Source organism: Diadema setosum, chromosome 21 (assembly GCF_964275005.1).
Source record: "Diadema setosum chromosome 21, eeDiaSeto1, whole genome shotgun sequence".
NCBI lineage: Eukaryota > Metazoa > Echinodermata > Echinoidea > Diadematoida > Diadematidae > Diadema > Diadema setosum.
The window spans coordinates 8575220-8599990 of record NC_092705.1 but is presented as its reverse complement, the minus strand read 5'-3'; the positions used below and the strand labels follow the sequence as shown (position 1 = coordinate 8599990).

At 40.2% G+C, this 24771-nt stretch overlaps 3 protein-coding genes across 3 annotated transcripts; all 3 read left to right on the top strand.

The window, feature by feature from the left end:
• Positions 1 to 1921: 1921 nt before the first annotated feature.
• LOC140244893 (melatonin receptor type 1C-like) lies at positions 1922 to 3022 on the top strand. The gene has a single exon (XM_072324502.1). It carries the CDS (start codon positions 1922 to 1924, stop codon positions 3020 to 3022), a length of 1101 nt encoding a protein of 366 aa, XP_072180603.1.
• Positions 3023 to 7625: 4603 nt separating this feature from the next.
• On the top strand, positions 7626 to 9791 carry LOC140244891 (rhodopsin, GQ-coupled-like). Its single transcript, XM_072324499.1, has 2 exons — positions 7626 to 8717; positions 9684 to 9791. The coding sequence occupies exons 1-2, from the start codon at positions 7626 to 7628 to the stop codon at positions 9789 to 9791; spliced, it is 1200 nt and encodes a 399-aa protein (XP_072180600.1).
• Positions 9792 to 14680: 4889 nt separating this feature from the next.
• LOC140244890 (somatostatin receptor type 1-like) lies at positions 14681 to 15754 on the top strand. Its single transcript, XM_072324498.1, has one exon. The coding sequence runs from the start codon at positions 14681 to 14683 to the stop codon at positions 15752 to 15754; it is 1074 nt and encodes a 357-aa protein (XP_072180599.1).
• The last annotated feature ends 9017 nt before the right edge of the window (positions 15755 to 24771 follow it).

The following is a 24771-nucleotide window of genomic DNA, read 5'->3' as shown; positions in this document are numbered from 1 at the left end:
ATTTTTTTCTTGCTTTTGTTTTTTAGGAAAAGAAAATTAAAGGGGCTTGCACTTGGTGCGCTCCCTCCTGGATCCGCCACTGCGGGTATAAAGATAACAGTATCTTGACCTTCATACTGATCATATTATCTGAATGTTTTGTTCAGTCATGCATATATCTCTCCAGCAAATCATGTAACCATCCATGATTCTTTTAATTCTGGCTGGAAAACAGTGCCAGTTAGTCAACATTACCACTTGGGTCTTGAGCTAACTTTGACCATCAACCCTGTCATTTCATCACCATATTATTACTGTTAATGTATTAATATCCGAACGAGGTACATCGCCACTGGATTGTCCAACCTGAGGTTATAACTGGACAATGACCATTGACCATGACCTTATACTTGTTACTACATTTTACTTTGATGTTAATGCCAATAAGTGTCGATTCACGTTCACTTACATTAGATTGCTTTTGGATATTTCTACCTGAAGTAATGGCTGGAAATGAGAAAAAGAAAAGTGCAAAGACATTGAAACTTTACCTTTGACCTCAAACTGTGACCTTCAAAGCAAAAAAACAAAAAACATAAAACAAAACAAAAAGAAAACCAAAAAACCCAAACAACTTGAACAGGGATATTTCTTCCCTTTCAAATTAACTTACAACTTGACGTTCCTATCTGATCGAGGTAATAGCTGGAAGGACATTTTAAAGCAAAAGTACAGTGACCTTTGACCTTGACTTTTCACCACTTTCATTTGATGTACTAGTAAATAATTGTTAAACTAAAGTAATGTACCCTTTGCCCAAGAGATTTTGCTTCGAATGTAGTTTAATCTGACAGAATTTATCTGACATGTTGAAAACTCCCGAAAAGGATAGGCTTGATTGAACAATGCGCCAGATTCAAAATATTATCATAACTGAAACCTTTGATAATGACTAATGTCACTGTTTCATGAAGATATAAGAACGTTCAAATTTAGGTCATGACTTCGTCCTATTTCAGTCAATATTTGTCATTACGCCAATCTTTGCTTTTCAAAAATGCCAACAACTCGGACATACTGTGGAGGTTCTCTTTAGAATATCATTTTGTCTTCAAAAATTTAATGTCTGAAAGAATCATAGAAGATATGAAAATACATACTTCTTTCAAGAGGACGTGATATGTCAGCAGATGACTTCCTCTATTTCTGATTCTCCCTAACTCAAACTAAAATCAACATAGAGTAATACAAAATCCAAAGTAGGCCTATTGTGCACTGTGGCCTAGTGGATAAGACTGCTGACTTTCAATCGGAGGTACCTAGTTCAAATCCCGTAAAGGGCCACGTCCATTGAGCAAGATGTTTTTATACCCCCAAAATCCCTTTCAACAAAAGTGCTTAAAATGGATACACTCCAACGATAGGGAAAGGATAATGGCAGGGCCCTCTTGTAGAGCAGTTTTAACACTGAAGAGGCTACCTTGACTGAATAAGACCGGACTACATGTTACACGGAAACACTGTGGAGAACACAATATCACAAACTCTACCGTAACATAACACGTCTAAGTAATCAATATGAAAGCTAAGCTATGAATAGGCAAATCGATGACGATTAAGAGAGAAATAGTAATGTGATGAAAAAAAATCCTCATTATCTGGTAAATCATATATGTCTTTTATAGAAAACTGATTTTTTTTTAAACTAAGTATACGTGAAGCGTGTCATTGCTAGCGCCTGCGCCATCAACTCGAAAGAGTACTTTCTGTCATTGAGCTCTTAAACTAATGAAAACATGAAAAACAACAACAAAGGAACACTCGCAGAGGTCTGAAAACAATTTCATAGCACATTTCGTCCTTTTACCATTGTGAACACAAGTGTTTTGAAAAATGCTCCTGCGTGGTTGTCATTTTAGTGCCGTGCTTCCCTCGAGACAAGATGGCGGATGTAGCTGGCTACCAAGACAGTAATGAGACTTTGGGTAAATCTAATTCCATTCTCGCTCCTGCAGATATTTTTTTAGCCGTAGGATATAGCGCTGCGTTCGTTGTTGGGGTGACGGGGAATGTCGTGCTGTTGCTCTCGAGCGCACTGTCGAGGAAACTCCAGACGAGAACCTCTTGCCTCATTGTCAATCTTTGCGTCAGTGACCTGTTGGTTTGCGCAGTTCAACCGTCTCATGCCGTCTCCTTGTTGACTAGAAACAGCAGAACACTCCCCGAGGTGCTTTGCCAGTTGAGTGCTGCACTTGCTATCATATCTATTGTGAGCAGCGTCATTACCATAGTGCTGATTGCTCTAAATCGCTGTGTGCTCATCATCAAACCTAAGCACATATACAACCGCGTCTTCTCCTCGAGAAATCTGGTCGTCATGGTGACAATGTCTTGGTTGTGTCCCATCGTAGTTTTAGTCGTTCCTCTTCTTACTGGTCATGGTCGTCTGGGATATAACGCCCTCACACGACTCTGCGTCTGTGACTTTACTCACAAGAATGCAAATACTTTCGTTTTCCTCGTGATTTGCTTGTTTACAATTGCCTTCGGTGTGACGTTCTTCAGCTACTGGCTAATCTATAGGCACGTAAAATGGAGCGCCCTCAAGTCCAGGTCGTGCTCAATGCCTACCAAGAAAAGCTGTCGTAGGCATACCGAGTTGGTAATCACCAAGAATCTCATGTGCGTGATATGCTGCTTCGTCCTGTGCGTAACTCCCTTCATGGGTGTATTTCTGGCTATCCTATTCCTGCAAGGACCCACTCTGCACCGCATTCTCAGCGTGATGCCCTACGTTTCTCTCCCACTCGTAACGGACAGTTGCCTTAATCCGTTCATCTACGGCTGGAAGCACCCGCATTTCAGGGTGGTCATAGCCTGTGTGCTCCGACGGCGCTGGCGCGATATCCCGGAGCCTTCCCGACTGCTGGCACGGATCCTCACCTATAACACTGGTGGCAGGGAGACACCAAAAGTTATCAGTGTTGAAAAGGGCTGCGAGACATCAAGCATAAATGTGAACATTGAGACCAACAATATGTGACGTGTGTGTGTCTTCTTTGCATCATTATTTCGACCCGTCCAAAAGTAATGGCATTACTTTTGTACCGTTTTACCATCGTAAACTCACGAACTAATATCACCAGGCAAGATACTGCAATATGGGTTGAAAGTATAAGTCATCGTGATCACAGAGATTTAGATTGGAATAAACAAATCTATGACATTGATGTCCAGACTATGTTGGCAAAACTGTAACTTTCGTCGGCGTCGTTCCAGAGGCGATGTACAATGTTGTCGAAGCTAACATCAATGCTTCAAGGTTTTGGATGTTTCGAGTGTGCTACTCTATCACAAATACAGTCTCTGAGGTAGATGTGTGACGTAGGGCCTATGCTCAACAAAATGAATTGTTGAGGAATTGTTAGTCTGGTGAAAATGAAATAATATTACATGGTAAAATAGAAATAGAAATACATGTAGTAAAATAGAAAGTATCTTTCTGCAATTTCATGTGAACTACATGTATGTGCATGAGCGTTTTTGTGACACGTGTTTGTGTGATTGAATGTGTGTGTGTGTGTGCGTGTGTATGTGTGCTTGTGTTGCATCTGTCCTATGTAAATATGTTACTATTATACTTCTTGTTAATATGCTTAAACTTTAGTATGTTTTGTTTTATATGTTTATCCGGGACCCCATTTTTTACAAGCTCTGCTTCTTTTGGGGTCCCAAACCATTCATTATTCTTAATGCTGTATCCTTTTGTAAAATGTCAAATGTTTAATAAATTGGTTTAATAAAACTTGAAACTTGAAACTTGGTACCATACTTCTTGAAATTGGATCTGTACAAACAACCCCCCCCCCCCCGAAATTGGAAAAAATGGAAGAAGACATTTTATTGTATTAATTTCGGCATAATACATGACGTTCGCACGCTCGCCTAGTGAGATCTAAACAGAACTTAACAATATTCTATCTTTTAGGATTTGTATACATCATTTTCTCAAGCGCTCGCTCTCTTCGCTCTCTCGCAAATAGTAATATCGACTTAAAGTATGGTTCAGATGTTGATGCCACAAAATATCATACATGTGCTATGACGCGCGCCCTCGGGGCCATCTACAAATTACGTACAACGTTCGAAAAAAAAAAAGCCGCCAGAATTTAGCCCCCTCCCCATGTCCACACTCCGTACGCACTGACACACGCCTCCCCTCCCTTCCCACGGGATGACTCAGTCAGGAAACATCTATGTTAGATAGATATGCAGATGGACATACACAGAGATGATCAAGGGCGTCGATCCTGCGGGCAAAGGGGCAGTTGCCCCTCCCCCCCCCCCCACACACACACACACACCAATGACAATGTTTGGGCAAACATTAATTGCCCCACATCAATAATTTCCTAGCTGTTGAAAAATATTGTACTTTTTTGTAGAAAATTGTCCAAATATTCATCCAGAAGAATGCACCAGATCGTTGAATTGCAATCAAGAAAATGCAAACATTCCCCGCTCGGTCCCTTTTCATACACCCATAGATTTTGTACACTTTTGAGATTGACAAATTTCCGAATATTTCATCAAAAGTGTCCACCATATCTTAAATTTAAAAAATGCAAAAGTTCCCTTATATGAAAGGTGAAACACCCTTCCAATAAACCCTTCCAAAAACTGAACATTTTCCAAATAATACATGAAAAATGTGTACGATATGTCTTCATTACAATTCTAAGAATGCAAAGGCTCCCTCGTGTTTGATGGGGGATACAGATGCTATGAATTGTTTAACCTTTGACGATTAGTGCACACCAAAAGTGTGCACTATGACAATCATAAAAATGCAAAAACTCCTTCGTGTGGAAGGAGCTCCATAGGGTATTATATCCCCCTTCCCACATCCTTCCTGCACGTTGCCCTGAATACTAGTCTTCATTAAATATTTTTGCGTACTATTTGATAGAGGCAAAAATCGAATAATATCCACCAACAGGGAGTGTGCATCATAATTATCTCTGAATTTCAGGTCCGAAAATGCGAAATCTCCCTCGTGTGAGAGGGGGCCTATCGCTTCTCATATATACACGTAGAAATAAAAGATGCATGTATATAAAATATATCTGTGCTCAACCGCTTAGCATGAAGATTGGCATACAGCTACATATCAAATAGATTCCCCGAGTGCGCGCGCTGTGCTCAAAGAGCCACCTATGGTGTGGCTCTTTGAATCTCAGAAATAAAGCATCAGGGGCGGATCCAAGAATTCCGGAAAGGGGAGGCGCCTCTACAAAATTATATGGGGCGCACTCCCCCATGTTTTTTTTTTTTCATTTTATTTCTTTTCTTTTAACAAAAAATAAAGCGGGGGCGCGGGCCCGGTGCGCCCCCATCTGGATCCGTCAATCGCGAAGCATGATTACCCGTATCAGGCATCTGAGCTGTGGTTCTACAAAATTGTATCTCCCTCGTACTATACTACGCGCGGGATTACGCTCCAGCAGGGAGAAGAGGAGCAAATTTTTCCATATTCCCCGCTTTGACAAACGCCTATGGGATTTGCGTGTTAAAAACGAGGGGAATATAGCATCCGGGCACTTGAGCTCCCGGTGAGGAAAATTTGCGGTTGATAACAGTTTTCTCGCGGAGTGGTATTGCGACGAAGGGCAAATTCCCTCAGGTTAACACGTAAAACTAAAGGACGATCGCTGTTGCTGTATGAGCTGGCTGTTTCTACGCGCGACGCATACCCGAGTTCGCGACAAAGGGCAAATTCCCATAGGTTAACATGTAAAAGTAGAGGACAATCCCTGCGCCTGTGTGAGTTCGCTGTTATACGCGCGCTGCATACCGTGAGCTAGCCTGTGTATATGGATGTAGCGCGCAGTGTTGAAAATTGTTGTCTTAAATTGGGAAGTTGTACAAAGTTTACATTGTAATGATTTATTTTACTGCTCAAGATGCCTGAAATGGGTAATAATAATGATATGGACTATCGACTTTTGGGTGATACGACATTTATTGCCTGAACTATATAGAATTGTATTGCCCGAGTCGAAGACGAGGGCAATAGGGCCCACAATCAAGGCCAGTCCATATTATATTAATATCACATGTTTGAAAGAATGTCATGGCCGTTTGCTGTGAAGAAAGTGGAAAAATGCATGCTTTAATCCAGTGGATTAAGTCAGCTCCTTACAGAAAAATTGAAGTTCCCTGAAATGAAGCTACAATATGAATCACCATACAATGTGTTGGTCACGGGGGAAACTTGGATGACGAGTTTTATACCGTAGTCCTAAACTGGATACTTTCTTTTTGCTGTGGCATTTAAAACACAGTGGACAAACACTTGAATCGCTCGAAATAAGGAAACAAGAAATGTGTGAAGAGGATCGATAGTCTTTCAATTGATTCAATTGTGACAAATGAATTACGACTGAATTTGCTGGATAAGGCAATCACCAACTTCTGATGAGAACCGAGTTGTAAACTGTCCCAAGATGGTTGATATGACTGCATCGTCAGCTGCTAGGTATGAACTTGCAAAACCAATTATTGCATGTGATACGGGCATGCAACGAGTAGAATTCAGAATCGGTACATAAGTTGCGATTACTTACGGCAACTCAGTCCTGTAGATATTGTGTGCCTCAGGCAGTGGGAGTAACCTCATGCATAACAAACCTTTGTGAAAAGAATGCATTTATCATGTAGTCTAGAAAATGGATATAATGATATGCCACGTAAGCGTCGTAATGGAAAGATAGTAAAATATTAAATGTCCTTAATCTTTAGAAAGGAAAAATATAGAAACAAAGTAATGAAGTTCAGCAAATGCTTTCTGTTCTGAAGTTAAAAGTTATAAGATTTGAATATTTGATCATTTTTACCTCTTGAAATGTGGTAATTGATCTTGAATAAAATTTACAGAAACATGTGGAGAGAACTTGATTGGTTAAACACAGTGTAGAATCATTTCTTTGTGAGAATGTGAAATCGTTTAAATATACCTCTGTGAAATAACAGTCGTACAATGTCGTACACATATCGTGAATATTTGAATTGATATAAGAATAAACCAAAGTGGACACATATCACACGCACGCACACACACACGCACACACATACGCAAGAATGTACACAACGTACACAAACACAAAATGCAGCGGATAATAGTCGAGATATGATTGAATGTCAATTTGTTTAACATAAATGTAACACATCATGACCAATGCATGTGATAAAGTTGGGAAAAAGATGAATGAGTGAAAAGGAAAGGGTAACAATCAATAATGAGGAAAGAGAATAATCGTCTTGTATACATGGTTAATCAAAGCTACTTCTACAAAAACTGAGATCTCTTGAACTCAAGTAAGCATACGTATGAAACAATATCATTGCTTAACGGGTTAGCGCCTGCTCCATTGATACTGGGAACGATATTTCATGTCAAGAATATCTAAATGGAAACTAGGAAAAGAATAGCACTTCTTAAAAGGGAACTCTCACAACTCTCACAACTCGCACATAAATCGCACTGCACATTTTGTCCTTTATAGGCATATGTCATGAACAAAGTGCATTGAAAACTGCTCCAGCGTGGTTGAAATTTCAAGGGCTGCTTAACTCAACGAAACAAGATGGCAGATACAGCTGGCTACCAAGACAGTAATGAGACTTTGGCTAAAAACACTTCCAGTCTCACCTCTGGAGATATATTTCTGGCCGTAGGATTCAGTGCTGTGGTCTTTGTTGGGGTTACGGGGAATGTCGTGCTGTTGCTGGCGAGCGCTCTGTCGAGGAATCTGCAGACGAAAACCTCCCACCTCATCGTAAATCTTAGCGTCAGTGATCTGTTGGTTTGCGCAGTTCAGCCGTTTCAGGTCGTCTCGATGTTGGCCAGAAACAGCCGCACACTACCCGAAGTGCTGTGCCAACTGACAGCTGCATTGGATATCATATCTACTGGGAGTAGCGTCGCTACCATTATGCTGATTGCTTTAAATCGCTGTGTGCTCATCATCAAACCACGGCACACATACAACCGCGTCTTCTCGTCGAGAAATCTGGTCGTCATGGTGACAATGTCATGGTTGTATCCCACTGTAGTTTTAGTACTTCCTTTGCTTATTGGACATGGTCGCATTGGATACAACGCCCATACACGACTCTGCATCTGTGACTTCACTCACAAGAATGCAAATACTTTTGTCTACCTTGTGGTTGGCTCGTCGTCAATTGCCTTCGGCGTGACGTTCTTCAGTTACTGGCTAATCTTTCGGTACGTGAAAAGGAGCGCCCTCAAATCAAGGTCACGCTCAATGCCTACCGAGAAAAGATGTCGCAGGCACACCGAGTTGGTAATCACCAAGAATCTCCTGTGCGTGATATGCTGCTTCGTCCTGTGCGTAACTCCCTTTATGGGTGTTCTGCTATCGACGTTATTCTTTAAAGGACCCAGTCGGCACCGTGTCAGCAGCCTGATAGCATACGCCAGTCTCCCTTTCATAATCAACAGCTGCCTAACTCCGTTCATCTACGCCTGGAAGCATCCTCACTTCAGGGTGGTCATGGCCTGTGTGCTGCGACGGCGCTGGCGCGATATTCCAATGCCATCCCCACTGCTGGCACGGATCCTCGACTATAACACCGGTGATAGGCAGACACCGCAAGGCATCAGTGTTGAAAAGGGCTGCGAGTCACAAAGCGAAGAACTTACCATAGACACCAATGTATGACGTCTATGTGTCTGCTTCTCATCCTTTTTAATCATATATGCCATTACTTTTGTACCGATATGTGCTCATGAACTAATAATCATCATGCAAAATCCGTCAGCTATTTTGATTACAAAAACTATAGAACTGGAAAAAAAAAAAGAACTACGATATCAATGTCTAGAGTGTCGGACAAAACTGCATATGGGAATTAGGCCTTATACACCTGTCGCTTTGGTGGTGTTTGAGGCAGTATACAGTGTTGTCCAAGACTACAGCTGTGTAAATTCTCACTGCTTTTAAGCTTAGTTGGTTTGTGCTACATGTAGTTATCACGATGATCTACAGTCTGTGAGATGTTTCCGTTACGTTATGTTCCATAAAAATGAAGTGCAGAGGAATTTTCCAATCGTTGTGAAAGTAAAAGTGTGTCATACCAATTATGTGAAACTTGATAATTTGTCACGTTAATGAGATCATACGTTTAATGCTCATAATTAGTTTAACTTTCTGGCAAACGTGAAGTATATGCATTATACATATTATGTGTGTGTTTGTTTCTGATGTTCATCACGAATACGAGAAGTTAAGTCACATCGGGTATAACTATTTTGAATCTGTAACCCTGCTAAAGGCAAGCAGTACGTAACCACAGTAGTTGCTAATGCCCCTAAGGCCCCAGTCACATATAAACATGGATAATCAAGGATCTACACGTGATCCGGGGAGATCTGGGGAGATCCGGGATAGTTTGGACCTCGATGGAGTGTCGACGAGCGTTGATATGACTGTACACACGGTATCAACACGGCAGCTACACGGATAAAGCAGGAAGAGTGCGCCATCTACACATACAAACGGATCAATACGGCAGCAACATAGCAGCCACACGGACCATCCCGGATTGCTCTGCCAACACGGCAATCCCCGGATGACGCCGGATTTTTTTGACCTCAAAAAATTGCCGTGTTGGCCTCCCAGATGTCCCCGGATCTACACGGACATACATGGATCTCCGAGGAAGTCGAAGGCGTCAACACGGAGATCTCCTCAGATCACCCGGATGAGATCCGGGGCGATCCGGGGTGATCCGGGGTGATCCGGGGTAATCCGGGATGTCTATGTGACTGGGGCTTACACAAATTTATGTTATCTACAATCGTTTATCAATTAATATTAGTGCTATTTTACTGGCCACAAGTAGGCTCAGACTACCCAGAAATGCATGTCGATTGTTGGTATTTTGCACGTGTGTCACGAAGGTGCTCCGAAATTATGCCATAGACATTTCGTGTTTCTTTGTCAAGACGCTGAATGAAAATCGGGGAATAGAGATGTTCTCGATACTCCCGTGTAGACGTATAGCAATGAAACAACTTGCGCTGCGTCATGTACGCTGCCCCGAATTTGACACAAGATGACAATACGAATATGGAATTGTCGATTTCGGGCGAAGTTGGTCCGAACTTGGTCAAAATCCTATCAACAGCCGAAGCAAGTGCAGAAGGTCACAGAATGGCTCCAGCATCACACACAAAGGCGATACATGAAGATGTAAATCTTTATATTCTATTATTAAATTTTACTTGAAGGACACACGAAGGAAACACAGTAGCTACAAGGAAGATTTTGCCAATGCTCATGAAGTTGCTGCTTGAGGCTACGAATCTCCACCGGCGGTCGTACGATGGCTTAAGATGCCCTCGCGGATGATCCGATGCTTCCTCAATCAGAGCCGAATTTAAACATCATGTGTCCATCTTAAATTTGTAAATTTCGGAACTGTATGACAGGTTCTTAAAAGCTTAACAATTATTGAGAGCAAATATTCTGCTCTTTTTTTTCAGAGTCCATACCCCTACGAATGGAAAGTCGTATTATGTTTAAATGACTTATGTAGTTGCTGGAAAGGTAGTCAGTGATCTTTGGTACGTTAATTTATACTGCTTTCCAGCGGGAAATAGGATCTGAACAATCGAACCACACACGAAAATGTGTATCTCTATTGAGAAGTTTAACCGAAGGGCACGCGAAGGAAACACGATGGGAAAAAAGAGAAAAACAAATAAATAAATAAAAGCCACCACTAAAGATGATGATGCTGGAGATTGAGAAACTCCATCGTCGGTCATACGATGGTTTAAGATGCTCTCACAAATAGCCCGATGTGTATACGATCAGAGCTGAATGTGTGCATGTCTTTTATCATACATGTTTATCATATTGTGTCCAACTTTACTCCATTTTGGGGTAAGTCTGACACCTGCACTCCAGTGGACGGTGTCAACAAAGTTTTACATCTCGTATTGTGCGTGTTTCATGTGAGGGAGTGAGTCAATATGCTTGATTTAGGACACTTTACTTTGAGAAACTACACTGTATTTTCTCAAAATAATCATCACTTGAGTTTGGAGTAAAGCAGCATTCATTTGGATAGGTAAGCACAATCTGATTCTGACGAGATACACCCAATACAAGTACGGTTTAAGAATCTGACCTATGCTAGGAATTCTGACCTGGCAACTTTTTGTTGGTGTTAAGGTACAAAGTCACCTATGCTAACCAAGTAATCTTCTGTACGCAGGTCTGCTTTTGTATCTTTCAGATGACACTTGAAGGACTGAATTCGTTTTTTCGCATTTCCAGGATCACTTATTGATACAACTATAGTTTTGAGGTGGAATGTCTGTTGAAAATCACCTGAATTGAGCTGAATTCAACGGATCCACAGAAATGGATTCATTGTGCTCAAATAAGCACTTGTGCTGTGGCTCTCCAGATCTCTGAGATGAAGCTTATCTATGCTATGATATCATACTTGAAAGAATTATTATTCTGGCCGGAAAGTGGAAACCTGCATGCTCTCAGCAGTGGTTTTCATTAACTCCTTGTCTCCCCCCCTCCCCCGCAAAAAAAAAAACAAAAAACAAAAAACAAAAAAAATCCTGATGTGACATGTAATGAAGCTTCAATATGAACCACCATACTGTGTTGGTCAAAGGGGGGGGGGGGGGGAGGGGGCATTTGGAGGAACGGTTTTAAAGTGCTAAACCCTCCAAACAGTTTATTTTTGCTGTGGCATAAAACACAGTGGGTAAACACTTAAATCGCTCAAACAAGGAAGCAAAAAAAGTTATACCTGAAGATGATTTTCTCCCAGTAGATTCAATTGTAACAGCCGAACTAGGACCGAATTTGTTGGATAAGGCAATGACCAAGTTCTGATGAGAACAGAGTTGTAAACTGTCCCAAGATGGTTGATATGAATGTATCGTCAGCTGCTATCGTTGAACTTGCAAGACTAATGACTACCATGTGTTACGGGCAAACATGCAACGAGTAGAATTAAGGATCGGTACACTCGGAGTTGCGATTACTTTCTGCAACTCAATCCTGTAGATATTTTGTGCCTCAGGCAGTGGGGAGTAACCACATGCATGATAAACTTTTGTGAAAGAGAACGGACCAATCATGTAGACTAGAAAATTGATGAAATTTATATGTCTCGTTGTAATGGAAAGATTGTGATGGAAAGATAATAAAATATGTAATGGACTTTATTTGAAGAAGAAAAAAAAAACAAGAGTTGGACAAATGGTGTCTGTTATCTAAAGTTATAAGATTTGACTGTATGATTCATTTGTACCACTGGAATGTGGTAATTGAACTTGAATAAAAATACAGGTATATGTGCAGAAAGCTTGGCTAGTTACAGAGTCATTCCCTTCTTAGAATGTGAAATCATGTTATATGCCTGTGCAATATGACATTGTATAATGCAGCTACAATATCATACACATGTAGTGAATGTATTTAAATTAATCTATAAATGGACGAAATTGGACACAAACCACACACACGCACACACACACACACTGAGACACATACACTTATACACATACAAAACAATGTACACAACACACACAAACACCAAATGTGGATGAAAGGCGGTTCTTAGAGCTGGAATCGAAAAGGAAAGTCGAAATATGCATGAATGTCAGTTTGTTCTGTTGGGATAAGATTTGTCGTTATTGACACCCTGTTTCAAAGAAGTTCCTAATTTCTTGATGTTATTTGCATTTTGAAGATCATAAAAGTCCCCTTATAGTCCTGACTGCCCTAGAACATATTATTCTAGTCAAGTAATACACACTTTTTTTTTCTTTGTCACCAGTGCGTGTGTATATGTCCAGGCAGTCCATAAACCAGTGTGTCTCAATTTCTCCAGAATTTCCTCTCTTTTTTTTTTCTGGATAGCGTAGAGTGGACAGGGCAGAGTTGAATGTTTCACATCTTTTCATGGGATTCCCTTTTTTTTTTTTTTTTTACACCTGTTGTTTTTAGTCTGAAGAGATTAGCAGATTTCTTTGGTTTCATAACGTTGCTTTGCATTCTATAATTTCTGTATGACATGAGTCAATACAGAAGTAAAACCTGAGCAAATCGACTACCATGTATCATCAGTTCAGATGCCACCTCCTCCTTTGTTCATTATATCACCACGGGTCTAGGTCAATTACCCCCTTGGCAATTACCCTGGACCCTTCCCCTGCCCCTAACTCTATAAGCCTGATCATGAACCTAATCCTAACTCAAACTCTAAACCTAAACTCTAACCTTATCACTAACCAGTATTAAGCCGGGGTTAATTGTCCTCGGGGGCAATTTGCTCTGATACGATCACCACAAGTACAGGTACAGGGGTGGATCCTGGTATTCCGTAAAGGGGGCGCAAAACAGTTTATTCACCACTTCCAGGTTTAATCAGCAGACAGGCAAAAAAAGAAAAAGAAAAAAAGGGGGGATCTCAACACGTATTTTCGCATGACACTTCAGGCTTTCATCAGCTGAAAAGTGCAATACATTCGGCTGACAAGGATGGTTTCTCCATAGGAAAAGACCAAATACTAAAGGGGGGGGGGGGCGCAAATGCCCCCTTTCAATTTTTAATTTTTATTCTTATTTTTTCTTGTCTTTGTTTTTTTTTTAAGGAAAAGAAAATTGTGGTGCGCCCCCTCTGGATCCGCCACTTCGGGTATGAAGATAACAGTATATTGACCTTCATACTGATCATATTATCTGAATGTTTTGTTCAGTCATGCATATATCTCTCCAACAAATCATGTTACCATCCACGATTATTTTAAGTCTGGCTGGAAAACAGTTCTGTTAGCCAACATTACCACTTAGGTCTTAAGCTAACTTTGACCATTGACCCTGTCATTTCATCATCATATTATTACTGTTATTCTATCAATATCCTCACAAGGTACACCTCCACCGGATTGTCCAACCTGAAGTTATGACTGGACAATGACCATTGACCTTGACCTTATACTTGTTTCTACATTATACTTTGATGTTAATGCCAGTAAGTGTCGATTCATGTTCACTTACATTAGATTGCTTTTGGCTATTTCTATCGGAAGTAATGACTAGAAATGAGAAAAAGAAAAGTGCATCCAACTTCAGGGTAATGATAATAACGACAGTGCCTTCTCGTAGAGCAGTTGTAAAACTGAAGTGGCTACCTTGTGTAAAGAGGACCAGATTACACGTTTACACATTAAAAAAACACGTTGTCATTAAATGTAACGTAACATTACACGTAATCAATATGTTAGCTAAGCTACGAATAGGCAACGGGATGAATGATTAAGAGGGAAATGACGTGATGAAAAATGTTCATTTCCTGGTAGGCGTGTATCATTGATATGCCTTCTTTAGTAATCTGATTTCTGAACTCGAGTATATGTGAAATGTTATCATCACCGAGAAAGAGTACTTTATGTCATTGAGAGCTTGAATGGAAACGTGAAAAACAACAAGAACAACAACAACAAGAACAAATGAACATTCGCAAAGGTCTGAAAACAATTTCATAGCACATTTTGTCCTTCTGACATGTGAACATAGCGTCTGGAAAATTGCTTCTGTGTGGTTGTCATTAGTTAGTGTGGCACATCCCGCGAGATACGATGGCCGATTTAGCTGGCTACCAAGACAGTAATGAGACTTTGGGTAAATCTTATTCCAGTCTCACTCCTGGAGATATATGTTTAGCCGTAGGATATAGCGCTGTGTCCGTTGTTGGGGTGACGGGGAATGTCGTGCTGTTGCTGGCGAGCGCACTGTCGAGGAAACTCCAAACGAGAACCTCCTGCCTCATCGTAAATCTTGGCGTCAGTGACCTGTTGGTTTGCGCCGCTCAGCCTTTTCAGATCGTCCCGATATTGGACAGACCACTACCCGAGGTACTGTGCCAACTGATAGCCGCACTTGATATCCTATCTATTGGGAGTAGTGTCATCACCATGATGCTTATTGCTGTAAATCGTTGTGTTCTCATCATCAAACCTAAGCACACATACAATCGCGTCTTCTCTTCGAGAAATCTGGTCGTCATGTTGGCAATGTCTTGGCTATATCCCATCGTAGTTTTCGTGGTTCTTCATCTTACAGGTCATGGTCGTCTGGGATATAACGCCCTCACACAACTCTGCGTCTGTGACTTCACTCACAAGAATACAAATACTTTTGTCCACCTTGTGCTTGGCTCGGCATCAATTGCCTTCGGCGTGACGTTCTTCAGTTACTGGCTAATCTTTAGGCACGTGAAAAGGAGCGCCCTCAAGTCCAGGTCACGCTCAATGCCTACCAAGAAAAGCTGTCGCAGGCACACCGAGTTGGTAATCACCAAGAATCTCATGTGCGTGATATGCTGCTTCGTCCTGTGCGTAACTCCCTTCATGGGTGTATTTCTGGCTATCCCATTCCTGCAAGGACCCACTCTGCACCGCATTCTCAGCGTGATGCCCTACGTTTCTCTCCCACTCGTAACGGACAGTTGCCTTAATCCGTTCATCTACGGCTGGAAGCATCCTCACTTCAGGATGGTCATGGCCTGTGTGCTGCGACGGCGCTGGCGTGATATCCAGGAGCCCTCGCGACTGCTGACACGGATCCTCGCGTGTAACACTGGTGGCAGGGAAGCACCGCAAGGTATCAGTGTTGAAATGGTTGCGAGTAACAGAACGAAGATCTTACCATAGACACCAATATGTGACGTCTGTGTGTCTGTTTCTCATCCTTTTTAATTATATGTCATTATTGTTGTACTGTTGTATCATTATGAGCTCATGAACTAATAATCATCATGCAAAATACGTCAGCTATTTTGATTACAAAGATTAGTATTGGAAAAAAAAAGAACTACGGTGACGATATCAATGTCTAGAGTGTAGGGCAAAACTGCATATAGGAATTAGGCCTTATATACACCTGCCGCTTTGGTGGTGTTTGATGCAGTATAGGCCAACAGTGTTGTCCAGGACTACAGCTGTGTAAATTCTCACTGCTTTTAAACTTAGTTGGTTTGTGCTACATGTAGTTATCACGATGATTTACAGTCTGTGAGATGTCTGCTTTACGTTATGTTCCATTAAAATTAAGTGCTGAGGAATTTCCAATCTTAGTGAAAGTAAAATTGTGTCATGCCAATTATATTAAACTTGAATTTGTCACGTTAATGAGATCATACGTTTGATTGCTCATAATTAGTTTAACTTTCTGGTAGAAGTGAAGCATATATATAATTGTGTGTGTGTGTGTCTGTGTATGTATGTGTGTGTGTTTCTGATGTTAATCGCGAATACGAGAAGTTAAGTCACATTATAACTTTTTGAATCTGTAACCCTGCTGAAGCCAAGCAGTACGAAACATCAGTAGTTGCTAATCAAATCTATGGTGTATTACAAATGTTTATTTAGTCAATATCAGTGCTACTTTCCTAGCCACAAGTAGGCCCAGACTACACAGAAACGCATGTCGAGCGTTGTTATTTTGTACGTGTGTGACGAATGTTCCGAAATTTTGCCATAGACATTTCGCGTTTCTGCGTCAAGACTGGCTAGGGGAATCGGAGAGTAGAAGTGGTCTCGATACACCCGTGTAAACGCATAGCAATGAAAGACGTTGCGCTGCGTCATGTGCGCTGCCCCGAAGTTGACAAAAGTTGGCAATACGAATATGGAATTGTCAGTTTCGTACGAAGTTGGTCTGAACTTGGTCAAGACCCAATCAACAGCCGAAGCAAGTACACAAGATCACAGAATGGCTCCAGCACCACACACGAAGGCGATACATGAAGACGTAAATCTTTATATTCTATGATTAAATCTTACTTGACGGACATACGAAGGAAACGCAATAGCTACAAGGAACGACGCTACACGAATCTCCACCGGCGGTCGTACGATGGCTTAAGATGCCCTCGCGAATGATCCGATGCTTCTTCAATCAGAGTCGAATTTAAACATCATATGTCCATCTTAAATTTGTAAATTTCGGAACTGTATGACAGGTGCTTAAAAGCTTAACAATTATTGAGAGCAAATATTCTGTTCTTTTTTTTTTCGAAGTCCATCCCCCTACGAATGGAAAGTCGTATTATGTTTAAATGATTTATGTAGTTGCTGGAAAGGTAGTCAGTGATCTTCCAGTGGAAAGTAGGGTCTGAACAATTGAACCCCACAGAAAGATTTGAATCTTATTTAAAAAGTTTACCCGAAGGACACGTGAAGGAAACACAATGGCTATATACATGAAGATTTTGCCGCCACTCAAGAAGTTGATGCTGGAGACTGAGAACCTCAACCGGTGGTCATACGATGGTTTAAGATGCCCTCACGAATAATCCGATGTTTATACGATCAGAGCTGAATGGGAACATGTCTTTTATCATGTTTATCATGTGTCCAACTTTACTCCATTTAGGGATAAGTCTGACACTTGCACTCCAGTGGTGCCAACAAATTTTATATTTCGTACTGTGCGTGTTTCATGTGAGGGAGTGAGTCAATATGCTTCAACTAGGACCCTTTACTTTGAGGAACTACAGTGTATTTTCTCAAAATAATCATCACTTGAGTTTGGAATAAAGCGGCATTCATTGGGGTAGGCAAGTACAATCTGATTCTGATGAGTTAAACCCAATAAAGGTACGAATTTCTTGACTGAGAGTCTAATATATAATAAGAAATCTGACCTAGCAACTTTTTGTTGGTGTTGCGGTGCAAAGTCACATAATGCAAACCAAGCATTCCATTCCGGCTGGAAAGAAAACAGTGTCCCACAGTGTGAGAAACACAGTGTGAGAAACACAGTGTGTGAAATCTCTTCACAATGTTAAATTCGAGCGTTTTAACAGTATGAACACAATGTGAGTCATGCACAGTGTGAAACAAAGCATTACTATTTGAACACTGTGAAAAAAACCATACCACAGTGCGAAATCATCTTCACATTGTTAGATTCGAGCGTTGTCACATAGTCGACTATGTGAACACACTGTGAAAACACTGTCCAGGACACTGTGTTCTTTCCAGTAGGGATTGGACGCAAATTTGCTTTAGAATCTTTTGGATGACAGGTCTAAGTTCTTTTTACAGGACCACTTATACAGTTTTGTTTTGGAATGTGTGTGTATATGTGATTTAACAGATCAAAAGAAATAGATTCCCCTTACTCAAACAGCCACTTGTGTCGTGGTTCTCTAAAATAAAGCTTACCAATGATTTGATATCATGTTTGAAAGAATTAATGTCCCTGCCGTTTGCTGCAGGGGAGTTGGAAATTTGCATGTTTTTACACTACAATGTAGTGATTTTAATCAACTCTTCACGGAAATAGAGATGTGCCATGAAATGTAGCCACAATTGGAATCACCACGCTGGGCAAAGGGCACACTTGGATGAAAAGTTTTCTTTGACATTTAAAACACAGTGAGGAAACACTTGAATTGTTCGATAAGAGGAAGCAAAGAAATTCATACTTGTAGCTCATTCTTACTGAACAGATTCAAATTTGAAAAATGTACTATAGGACTGAGATATTGTATTAAATAAGGCAATCACCAACTTGTGATGAGAATAGAGTTGAAAACTGTCCCAAGATGTTTGATATGAATGTATCGTCAGCTGCTATCTTTGAACTTGCAGGACCTATGACTACCACCTGTTAGGGGCATAAATGCAACGAGGAAAATCAAGAATTGGTACATGAGTTGCGATTACTTACAACAACTTAATCCTGTAGACATTGTGTGCCTCAGACAGTGGGGAGTAACCACATGCATGATAAACTTTCGTGAAAAAGAATGGATCTATCATGTAGACTAGAAACTTGATAAAATTATATGATGATGGAAAGATAGTAGAATATAATGCACTGTGTCCTTAAGCAGGGCTCCACACTAACTTTTATTTTTGGTGGCCCAAAGGCAAACATCCGACCTTTTTTGGTGGCCCGATCAGGCCACCAAATTCTTCATTTCTGAAATTTCGGTGGCCCGACGTGCGTTTTTGGTTAGTGTCGAGCCCTGCCTTAGGGGAAAAATAGACTAAGTCATGGATTTATAAATACACAAAATGCTGTCTGTCAGTTACAGTTGCATGATTTTACTTTAAGATTCATTTCTGTCACTGAAAATGCGGTAATTGAACTTGAATAAAAGTACACGTACATGTGCAGAAAGCTTGGCTGGTTACAGAATCATTCCCTTGTGAGAATGTGAAATCACGTAAATATGCCTGTGGGATAATGACACAGTATAATGTCGTATAATGTACTCATCTTTGAATAAACCAAAGTAGACACAAACCACACGCTTCACACACACACAGACACACACACACATACATGTACAGAAACACAAAAACACAAACTATGGATAAAAGGCGATTCTTCTCAGAGGTGGGATCACGAGGAGAGCTAAAATATAAATGAATGTCAATTTGTCATGTTGGGATAAGAAATACCAGAACCTGTTTCAATGAACTTTCTTATTCATCAACATTGCTTGTATTCTGAAGATCATGACAATCCAAATATAATCCTTACTGCCCTATTATCCTGGTTAATTGAGACACATTATTTACCACCAGTGCTTGTGTACATCTCCAGGCGGTACATCTAGTTTCCCTCGATGTCTTCAGAATTATTTTTCTTTTTTCTGGGTAACGTGGAGTGGAGCAGTTTATTTACCACTTCCGGGTTTAATCAGCTGACTAGCAAAAGTGAAAAAAAAAAATGGAGGAGAGGACTCAACAGGTATTTTCTTGTGCCACTTCCGGCTTTGATCAGCTGAAATGCACAATACAGTGGGCTGTAAGGATGGTTTCTTCGAAGGAAAAGAAAAACAATTATAAAGGGGGGGGGGGGCGTTTCACTTCTTTTTATTTTTTTTTTTTTTTTATTAAAGGGGGAACTTGCCTGGATCCGTCACTGCGGGTATGGCCTATCATCAAATTGAAGATAACAGTATACTAACTTTCGTGCTGATCATATTATCTGAATGTTTTGTCCAGTCATGCATAATAATCCAGCAAATCATGTAACCATCCATGATTCTTTTAAGTCTGGCTGGAAAACAGTGCTGTTAGCCAACATTTACTGAACTTGGGTCTTGAGCTAACCTTGAACATTCACCCTGTCATTTCATCACCATATTACTGTGTATCTAGGGATATCCTAAGAAGTTATCTCCACCGGATTGTCCAACCTGAAACTTTTACGGGACAAAGACCATTGACCTTGACCTTATACTTGCTGCTAAGTTATAATTTGATGTTAATACCAATAAGTGTCGATTCATGTTCACTTACATTAGATTGCTTTTTTTCATATTTCTACCTGTATTCAAGAATATCTGAAAGAATTCTTGATCCGGAAATACATAGGGTCTACTTCTTTCAAGAGGAGGTGATGTGTCAGTAGATAGCCTTTCCTTTCTGAGTCTCCACAGCTCGCAACTAAAATCAACAGACAACATTGAAAGTATAGGTTTTCCCATTCATTTTCAAACTTTTTCCATTCAATTTCACAAATTTTGTGACTTCAATTTCGTCGGGGGATGTCGGGAATAAGCCAATCTTACTTTCAAATTCGTCTTTCGTCGTTCATTTTCAAATAAAGTCTCTTCAATTTAGTCATTTGGCATACATTTCCGTCATTTACAGTTCAAATTCGTCAGTCTCACTCGCAGCACTCAAAACAGCAGGATCGATTTAGTCTTTTGTCAATCATTTTCGTTAAATTTTCATTCGTATTCGTCTCATATCTCTATCCGGTGTGATTTCCCAGTCATTCATGTATTTTTTTTTTTTCTGTAACCGTTGACATTTTACATTCAGGAGTTAACATACACACAAGTCCCCCCCCCCCCCACACACAAAAAAAAAAAAAACAACCCACAGATACAGACACACACACAAGCAATCCGAGTACACACTGATACAAACAAACGTACCGTCTCGCATACGAAAACACTGACAAACAATTTCTAGGCAAACATGATTAGAGACAAAATTTTAAGTGTAGAATTGTAGCTTGTTTAATGTCAAAGAATGTATAACATAATTAAGTTTGCTTACGAGAGAAAGTAAAAATATGTCGGCTTAAAGTTGGTTCACCCTCAAAATAAAGAATCGACAACATCTGGCTAATTTGAATGAAAAATTCATGAAATTAAGTGAACAAAAACGAATTTGATCTTCACATTCTGCGATCCGTCAGCGGAAGGGATGAATATGAATGACAATTGACGATTCTGAATGCTAGGTCGTCGAAAATGTTTGACGAAAAACGAATTACAATGACAATTGACGAAATTGAAGTTAGGATTTGCGTTCCACGTGCTTCTTGGGACGAAATTGAATAATAAAACAATGGACCCTGAAAAACTACACCAGCAGCCATACTGTGGCTTTTAAAAGAGACCCTTACGAATGACTCTTATATCTTTATACCATCAGAGCCGATTTGTTCATTTCTATCGTGTGTCCATCTTCATAATCTTTTTTCAATTTTAGGAGAGTGTGACGCCTGTATTATATTGGTGCACATAGTTTTACCTCTTTTCTTGCAGTCATGTCTGTGTGTTTCATGTGCACAGTTCGTATGGCGTGAGTCAATGCGTTTCAATGCATGGATCCTTTCCTTTGAGGAACTGTTTTGTCAAAAGAAACACTACTAGAGTTTGGAGGAAACTATCAAGCACTTGGGTCGGTTGGCTTAACATTATCTAATTTTGACAAGTTACGTCCATTTTAAAGCTATGAATTTCTTTTCTGAGGGTCTTACCTATACTAAGAAGTGGCAAATGCCTGTTAGTGTTGATGTGCAAAGTCAAATATACTAGATAAGCATTCCACTGACGCGCAAATTTGCTGCACAGGACGACAGTACTTTATCGGTTAAATTTGACATTCCCGAGATCAATTACAGAAGTAGTTGTGTGTATTAATAGCCCACTGTGTGATTTGGCAGATCTGCAGAAATACTTGTAAATTCCACTCTGCTCAAGCATCTACTTGTGCCGTGATTCTCCACTATAAAACAAAGCTGATCATATTTGATTTCAAATCACGTTTGTTTGAAAGAATGTTCCGGCCGTTTTCTCTGAAGATGGTGGAACCGAACATGCTCTTGATCAAGGAGTTTTAAAGCCAGTTTTTACAGGAAAATGATGTGCAATGAAATGAAACTACAATTAGGGGGAGAAACTTGGATGCAAGTTTTAAAGTGCTAATCTCATTACTGTTCTCTTTTGCTTTGGCATTCAAAACACAGCGGGCAAACATAAGCATGAATCGTTCGAAATGAGGTAAGTGCACACACAGCACACACACACACACACACATACACAAACACGCACAAGCACACAAAATGTAGACAAAGAGAACAAAGGTTATTCTAATGAAATCTGGATGTCATAAATATGTGTTTTATGTAAATTAAGTGTATCATGTTCAGCCCGCGTAGAGGCAGAAAGTGTCTTGTGGCTTTTCGGAAAGACATGGCTCTTGAGGGGAGAAATAAAGTTCTGTTTCTGTTAGTGTAAGAAAGTCTGTTGTTGATCTGTTTGCTGTTACTGATGATATGTGTGACGTCTTATTGAGTTCCCACCATCTTTCACTCCCCTCCCATAACACTGGAATAGAAACGAAAAGTCGAGACACGGATGAATGTTGACCACTGTTTTCTTGCGGTCAGATATATTGTTTCTTGACACGGCATGTTTCGAGGAGCTTCCTCATTGCTCGATGTTTGTTTTTGTTTTTATCCCGCAGATCGTACGATCCCATTTTATTCTCAACTTATACACAACATATTACCCTAGACAAAATTGGGCGAAACGCACTGTTTGCTGTCAGTGCGAGTGTGATTCCTCCTGATACAGAGTGGCAGTATACTGTGAGTGAATTCCATCAGCTTTTCTTTTCGATTAACTGGAGTGGAAAGTGCAGAGTGGTAAGTTTCGTAGCTTTTTGTAGGTCCCCACCCACATTTTCCATTTTGTTTCTTTTAAGTGTATGTGTGTGTTTCTTTGTGCGTGTGTTTACTCTGAAGAGGCAAAAATAGCAGACTTTCTTTTGATAACAACACTTACCCGGAAAATCACTGAGACGACAATTTCGTGACTCCCCCGACAGCTGTCCAAGTCACTCTTCACCTCTGACTGTATGACTGGCGATCGTTCACCCTTAGCAGATGAACAGACAATATTATTGTCTTTGTTGTTTAGATATTGAGGAACTATCTGTATCAACAATCTGCATGTCGGTGAAAGGTTATGTCGGGGTCCTCCCTCCTCTGGAGAAGGAAGAGAATTCCGTTTACGCAACTCGGTCGAGTCACGAACTTGTCAAACCGTGATTTTCACAAGAGCGTAAAGGCAAACAGATTTAATGACGTTTTGTTAAATTATATATTGTACTTCCTAGCTCAATCGAAATCTATATAGATCGACAGTACCAGACTTCTTTCGGTTCCGCAACATTGCACTGGAGTCTGTTATTTATGTGTGAGATTTTCTTTAGAGTGTCATTCTGTCTTGAGCAATGTCTAAGAGCATCCGAGTTCGATTATACTTATCTTCTTTGTTTTAAGAGGACATGTTATTTATCAGATGATCTATGCTTGAAGGTCTGATTTGATTCCTCAAACTGAAACCAACGTCAAGATAATACGATATTAGACGTAAATACACACTAACAAAATTTTGTTACAGTTCGTTATTTCGAAGGTACACAATTCTGGAGGTTCGTTAATACGAAAATTAAATTATGTTCGTTATTCCTATGGTTCTTTAATCCGAAAGGGAAAAGAGAGTCGTCATTCCGAACGTAGGTTAATCTGAAAGCGAAATAATGTTGGCAATTCCGAAGCTTCGGTAGTATGCACGTCTATATTTTCGAATTAACAAACCTTATTTCATATTCGGACGAACGGACCTTATTCAATTTTGCAGTTACGAACCTTCGGAATGACAAACCTTATTTCATTTTCTCTTTAACGAACCTTCGGAACAACAAACCTTATTTCATTTTCGGAATTACGAACTATTGGAATAACAAACCTTTGGAATAACGCCACAAATGTTTGGATTAACGAACCCTTTTTTTATTTTCGGATTGATAATCCCCTCGGTTTAGGGAATTAGTGTGTTCCGGACTAACGAATTTTTGAAATAACGATTCCTATTTCAATTTCGGATTAACAAATCTTGGAATAACGAACGTCACAAAAAACTCATTGCAACTTATTGCAAAACACATTAGATGTAACGCAACACGACTAAATAATCAATATGTATCCCCTCGTGGGATATTGACTCTTCACCCTTACGTACACATACAAACACACCTCACTATAAACGTTTAATCTCCTATTGACTTCAGGTGAAATAATATCTGAGAGGTCCCTTCTGCAGAAACCGACACAATTTTCTTGTACTTCTTGTATGGAACGTTTTCTTTGTTACTCCTGTGCCATCAAATGGAATGAGCCTTCTAGGCCAAGGAGATCCTAAATCAGCAAACAACAACAACAACAACAACAACAACAACAACAACAACAACAACAACAGCAACAACAATAAAGTAGCACCGACAAAAGTTTTCAAACAATGACGTTAAACATTTTGTAATTTAGATATTGTAATAAAAAGAATGCACTTAATAATTGCGCCTGCGTGGTTTCCTTTCAGGACTACTTCCCATGAGACAGG

Bases quoted from the DNA above. Each gene is read 5' to 3' on its own strand.
- LOC140244893 (XM_072324502.1), top strand. From the start codon at position 1,922: ATGGCGGATGTAGCTGGCTACCAAGACAGTAATGAGACTTTGGGTAAA.
- LOC140244891 (XM_072324499.1), top strand. From the start codon at position 7,626: ATGGCAGATACAGCTGGCTACCAAGACAGTAATGAGACTTTGGCTAAA. The intron at 8,718-9,683 runs GTATGACGTCTA...TTGGCCTCCCAG, and splicing joins AACTTACCATAGACACCAAT to ATGTCCCCGGATCTACACGG.
- LOC140244890 (XM_072324498.1), top strand. From the start codon at position 14,681: ATGGCCGATTTAGCTGGCTACCAAGACAGTAATGAGACTTTGGGTAAA.